The sequence below is a fragment of the Rissa tridactyla genome, chromosome 1, assembly GCF_028500815.1.
Source record: "Rissa tridactyla isolate bRisTri1 chromosome 1, bRisTri1.patW.cur.20221130, whole genome shotgun sequence".
In the NCBI taxonomy this organism is placed as follows: Eukaryota; Metazoa; Chordata; class Aves; order Charadriiformes; family Laridae; genus Rissa; species Rissa tridactyla.
Window position 1 is genome coordinate 155,866,583 of NC_071466.1, and position 6,369 is coordinate 155,872,951.

General features: G+C 45.3%; 1 protein-coding gene across 1 annotated transcript; it reads right to left on the minus strand.

Moving 5' to 3' along the window:
• Nucleotides 1-323: 323 nt before the first annotated feature.
• Nucleotides 324-5,020, minus strand: SSBP1 (single stranded DNA binding protein 1). The gene is made up of 7 exons (XM_054203410.1): nucleotides 4,959-5,020; nucleotides 4,814-4,850; nucleotides 3,466-3,526; nucleotides 2,363-2,503; nucleotides 2,151-2,238; nucleotides 1,839-1,927; nucleotides 324-495 (listed from the first exon to the last, which is right to left on the minus strand). The coding sequence occupies exons 2-7, from the start codon at nucleotides 4,835-4,837 to the stop codon at nucleotides 449-451; spliced, it is 450 nt and encodes a 149-aa protein (XP_054059385.1). The 5' UTR covers nucleotides 4,838-4,850; nucleotides 4,959-5,020; the 3' UTR covers nucleotides 324-448.
• Between the last annotated feature and the right edge of the window lie 1,349 nt (nucleotides 5,021-6,369).

Genomic DNA, 6,369 nt, shown 5'->3' on the forward strand with positions numbered 1-6,369 from the left:
GTTGTAAACTTATTGCCCAGTTGACTTAGTTAAGGAAAAATGGAGAAAGACACCTATAGAACAGAGGAGGGATGTTAACAGAAAGAGACGATCAGGCTTTCAGGCCCCGCAAGATGGAAGAGAGATTGTTAAGGCAGCCAAGGATATAACGTTTGAAAATGGCTGAAGATACAAAGGGTAACTTCTACTTATATATTCATCAGATCAAGAATTAATATAGCTGCCTAGGTTACCTTTTCTCTAAAGGGAAAACAAAAAAGAAAGAAATCCAAATGATGACGAACAGAGAGAAAGCACACAGGAAAACAAAACAAACACAAAGATACCCTACAGGTATCAAACACTTTATTTATTTTCAAGAAACTACAGCAATACACATGATTACAGAATTATGAAGCACTGTAAAACAAAAGGAATGAAATGGCCTGGGGTCCAAGCACTAACAACTTCACACCTTGTCTCTCATACCACCATCACTCAGAAAAATTACATTATCTGAAAAGAAATAAAGAAAATTTAATCTCAGGATTGTTTTGTCCTGTTGCAAGCCTGCACACCCACAAAGACAACCTATTTGTGTTAAAATAAGCTGCAAATACATGTATTTTGGAACTTAGTTCATAAAATAAAACAGTGTCCAATGCAGGGTTCTTGCTCAATCTCTCCAGAAAGCTGACAATTAAAGGTGACCATATATGCTATGAAACAAGTGTGCTATACCTGACGAAAAGTTGCTGAACAGTCAAAGATACCAGAAACAGTTTAAAATAATGGTTTGATTCTTTGACTATGATCTCCATCAGTTACAGCTTATTTCCTTTTTATTTTACCATTTTCAGTATGCACTACCATGTCATCAGCCTATGGGACTACAAGAAGCTCGTATTTCATCAAGCCTCAGTAATTTCTAAAGGATCTTGAGACTGGGGACATTGAACACGAAGGAGAAACCATTAGGATACATCCTAATTAAAAAAAAAAGAGACTTGCTTCTCCCCTCCAGCTATTTATAAACAGTAACTTACAGTACTGCTAGCTGAACTGCTCATGTGGAAGTTTGATTACTATTCTTTTAAAAAGACCACAGAGCAGAAATATTCAGAATTGTGGTTGGGGGTTTTTTCCACTCTCGTCTGGCCCATTTTTTTTAGATATACTTGTATAACAGAAATGTTTTCTCTACTACACAATAATTTTAGCCCTCCCTCAAAAGCCACAAGATTGCAGCTCTACCCACAGTAAAGATGTAGGATGCTCACGCTATTTAAAGGCTCAAGGAAAAAGCTGAGTTTGCCAATTCTCTTCTTCATTGCGTCTACCCAAGGGACAAGTCTACTCCCTGTCCATTCTGTGCTCTTCTTACCACGACTGGCTACCAGGCTGAGCTCTCTCTAAATTCTCCATCAAGTTATCCCCACATAAAACATCTTTCACAAACAGAGGTCCTTAAAATTGGTGAAGCCTCCGGTCTTAAACAGGAAGAAAAATTCCCTGCCAAACCAAGACAAAGCTACTAAGCAAACTCTACTTTGCTTAGAAAAGGAATCTGCCTGACCTTGCAATACTACATACCACAGTGTTCGTAGAACACACAGTAACCACCTGCAGCACCAACTGGTTTGTGTGAGCAAACTACGCAACAGCTCACAACTATATGCTCTCATTTGCTGTTTTCACAAGCAGCGCCAGAGGACATCTAGTGGTGCAGCCTATTTATTCTCTCAAAATCCCCAAGTGTGGATACTAAGGATAAAGACAAACCAAGCTCTATTTCAAAGGTCCTCCACCCCCTCGCCAATTTAAAAGGGCAAGGTAGGTCTCAGTATGATGTTCCTTACCTGCTATAATTGTTGTGGCCTGACGCCTCACATTGTTTTTATCTGTATATTCACCATAGTCGATCTTCCCTTCAACATAGATTCGAGCACTGAAAAAAAATGAACAATTTGGTTCTGATCAGAGAACTGTACTGTTGTTTTCTCCTCTGTATCTGATTCTGAATACACAGGCTTTTGCCTCACTTGTTTGTAGCATGTCTACTAACTTACTTTATGGCACTTCTATCTTAGTATAGCTCCTGGTCACTAGAATTATTACATCAATTGATTATTAAGGCATTAAATCCTCAACCACATTTGTTATTCACTTACCCCTTCTTCACATACTGATATGTAACATCCCTGAGGCCCGGTCTGAAGACAGAGATCCTGTGCCATGTCGTCTTCTGACTGATATCACCTAAATTGCATAAAAATAACAAAGTTGGATGCCAAATCCTCTTTTTGATGCAAACCTCAGAAATCAGTTTCAACATGTGGGTGTTCTCAAATTGTGAAAAGTACACTGCTCGTTGCAGACTCACCTCCCTGGTTTAGCTCACTTTCCCCTGTTCGCCACATCTCATTGGTTGCAAGAGAAAATATGGTAACGGGATTTTTCCCCTCCACTTGCCTCATGATAGGGTCCTGTCCAACCCGACCAAGCAACTGAACACGATTCATAGCTGAAAAATGAGAAAGTAAATACATACACAGGTGAATTATGATGCTTCTAGTCACGGCAAGTCATAAGTCGGCAGCTTTTGTCAAGGGCCAGAACAATGACTTTCTGTACCTCCTAACCATTTTTCCAGCTCTTGTGACCTTTGGCTTTGGGCCCTGCAGACGGTTGACTGTGCCTGTACTATCATTACCACTGCTGAATAAGATCATTTAGAAAGCTAAAAGTTCTTTATTCTTTCTATTCCTTTGTCATCTTTTTCACAGACTCATCTATATGTCACTTGAGACTACTTTGCATTTACTGATCCCGATGTTTTTTTTTCATTATGATAAAACCGCAGCATTGCATTGCTTTGTCCTTAAAACAATAAATTTAAAACAACAAAGATGCATTATCGCACCCCATCCACTGAATTAGAGGGTCACTATTTTTTTTACACAGGTACCAGGACTAGGTGGATGCAATTTATTCCTTCTCCTTGTTGAAGGACAACTGGAGGAGGTTGGGGAAGCATCAATCTTGCACAATGAGCACGTGAACTGAATGGTAAAGCCTGAGGTGTGCACATGGAGCAAATCACACTTGAGCAGCAGCACCCCAACAAGTCCCCCAGGCACATGGGAGTCTGAGAAACACGCACAAGACACCTAAAGGGAGGTATTAAAAAACATGACAACAGCCTATTCGATTCGCTGCCATTGATAAAACACGACTATCTGCCTTTTACAGGTTGTACTCCATGTCAGGGCTTTTTTCTTTTCCCCTTTAGGGGCTGCTTAACTTGACAGAGACCAGACAGGAAGCTACTTAAGAGTCCGTTTGTTTGAACCAACACATTCTTAGTTACTGCATTCAGGAGCTGCCACTCCCATCTGTTCTTCTCCTGACATATTTCAGCCACTCTAAAACTGAAATAAAAACCACAAAGAGTAACAGCTAAGTTTCGTCTCAGGAACTACTTACATCTTTCGAGTACCAAAGAGCCAACCGTATCAGATTCATGTCTTACAAACTGGCGAAGCACCTGAAGGAACAGACAGATGTTAATTTCCAAGACACAAAATACGAACCGTGTTCACGTACCTTTACACCTCGTTTTCCAAACACTTACAGAGGTCTTGCAAGTATGTTCTTTTCCAGTGACTTACAGGGGCACCAAGGGAAGAAATCCATTCAGTTAAATTAAGCCAATAGGATTATTCAAAGAATATTTGGTTAAAGTGGTGTTAAAAAGGATTATTTCTCGGACATGCAGTAACTACTGTTTTTCTGTAATATGTAATAGGAGGGTCGGTGGGGTTTGAAGTGGAGGGGTTGTTTAGTTAGTTGGGCTTCAGTTTTTGCAAACAAACAGAGTTTTGATAGTTCCACCAACTTTCTGTTTCACTTCAGAGATTAACAAAATATGCCCCAAATGTACATCTATCCACTGCCATAAGCAGGACGACGCACTGATAACCCCTTGTTCCCAAGCAAACTGCATATCGAGGCTACAAAAACCCGAGTGCTGCAGCTAAACACAAGCAAGAAAAAGAAAAGGAACTGACTTGATGCTGGCAAATATCACGTCCTAGAAGAAAGGAAGAGAAAAGCAAAGCCCAGGAACCCCTCTGGCCCATGTGCAGGAACTAGAAGGAAAGCCCATCACCTATAACAAGTAGTTGCAAAACTTAAAGGAAAGTGGGACTAACAGTCCTAGGTGGAACAGAGGAGCTAAACCAGAGGAAATGCAATTTGGAAAGTAGAAGTTCTTTGGCATATCTGTATAGTTCATTGATGTATATGCAAAACATTTAAGATTATTTCCATGCACATGCTGGATCTTTTAATACATCATTTTTTCAGTAACCAAGTAACTAAGTTCCAGCACTTGTTTTCTTGTAGAGTATGAGCGCAAACAGAACCTCCCTCTCTTCACCACGGGTAATACCACGTTTTTTTGAGAAATGACATAAGTAACACCTGTGACCTGACAGGAGAATTCACACTTCCCCCCCGCCCCCCCAAAGGGCAGATTCAGCGCTGCCGTGAAGGCTCCAGCAGCTACGGCCGCTCGGTGCAGGAAAAGCGACTGGCGGGCAGCACAGCCCCGGGCTCCGGCCCCAGAGCGCTCCTCCGGCCCTTACAGCCCGACCGGGAACGGCTTCCGCGACGAGAAAGTTACTACGAGCCCGCCGGGGACGTCGAGTCGGGGCCAACCTCCAGCCAGGGCCGCCGCCCGCCCCTCAGGGGCCGCCCCGAGCACCGCCCCCTCAGGGAACCGTTCACCCGCCACCCGCGGCCCTGCCCCCCCGTCCCCGCAGGGCCCTACCTGCCACGCCGGTCGCCGCAACATCTCGCCGCCGCGCCTGCAGAGGGAAAAGCAGGGCTGAAGCAGCGCCGGAGGACGCCCGGACCAGACCCGAGCCGTCCCGCCACCGCCTCCCCAAGCCCCGTCGACCCCCCGCCCTCTGCACCTCTCCCGCCGCAGCGCCCGCAGCCGTCCGGAAACGGAAAGGGAAGCGGTGGGTCCGGCGCAAAGAGGGGTCCGGGCGGAAACGCGTCCCGCTCCGCCGGCGGGAGGTTCTACGGGGGGCGGCGGGGTAAGGCGGCCCGGGGGGCGGGAGAGGGCAGCGCACCGCGGGCTCGCAGTGGAAGACGAAGGAGGGGATGGCGCGGCCTTCTGAGGGGCGGCGGGGCCTCCCGCCACGGCTAGCGCCTGCCCTGCCGCCCACGGTCAGGCTTTCGCCCATGGGGGATCGAGGTCTCCCGGGTGGCGGGGAAGGAGGCCCAAAGGGGAAAAAAAAAAAAATAAAAGAGAAAGTCACGCTGTCGTAGGTAAAAGGATTAAAATCTTTATTTGCACGTTTCCCTTCTTAAAGCATAGGAGCTAACAGTTTAAAAGCCGGCACTGTCCAGCACTTGAAAATTAAACCGGTAAAACCTGAAAATAACCGAGTTACAACTTTACTCTCTCCCTGGTAACAGCACACCCTGTGTGTCCAGCTGCCACAGCCAGACACAGAGCCGACGCACATTCAGGCAGTTACATTAAGCAGGGGCATAGCAAGATTTAATAAATATTAAATATATACACAAACTTTTACATGGGCAGCTCCAAAAAAAAAAATCTGACAAGGCCTCAAAAAGCCATTTCTGATTTCCCCTCATCTTTGCTGAAATGATGCCGCAATCAGCAGGCAGTTGCGCCCCATGTGGGAGACTGGAAGGCAAACAGAAACACAGCCACCTACCAGCGCGCCAGTCGCTCCCCCCACTTTAAGCAAGTCCTTCCAATCGGCATAAAACAAATCTGGCATCAGGGACCAGCCTGCAACAGCTTAACCACATCAGCTACGTGGTATCGTGCTCACTGCTGAAAGTTAAGGGAGGGAAGTGCTCCTTCAACTTCCACAAGCAAGGCCCCTATGACTCAAAGTGTTTCCTTTTCCTCTTTGACCCCCTCAGTGAAATGACACTCCAGCTACATCCACCACTAAGTCCACCAGGACTGCAGTGTAACCAGTCTGTCTCCTGATGTGTCATTAAAACCATCTACCATAGTCTCCACCTCCTCACTTCCAGGAGGACCCTGCTGTAGATGCTGTCTCCAGGTACAGCCACTATCTCCCCTTTAAAGATACACAGGTGGCCAGAGTGTTAAGATGACAAAAACACCATCAATCATAGGGCCCAACTGAACAAAAAGTGAAGCGAGTAGAGGAAATGCTGTCCTTTCCCTTGGTATGGCAGATAGAGCAAGTCTAGAGCAAGACCAGTTACACAAGAAATTAAACAGGCAAAAGACTGAAGACAATGATCTGGAATTTCATGATTGACACTGGGAAGCTAGTGCTTCTTCCCTCAGCCAACATCTCATCAAAACTA

Excerpts from the sequence above, each read along its gene's own strand:
- SSBP1 (XM_054203410.1), bottom strand. The coding sequence starts at position 4,837 with ATGTTGCGGCGACCGGCGTGGCAG. Across the intron at positions 2,239-2,362 it reads AAGTGAGCTAAACCAGGGAG|GTGATATCAGTCAGAAGACG; the intron begins GTGAGTCTGCAA and ends TATGCAATTTAG. Across the intron at positions 1,928-2,150 it reads TATCAGTATGTGAAGAAGGG|TGCTCGAATCTATGTTGAAG; the intron begins GTAAGTGAATAA and ends ATTTTTTTTCAG.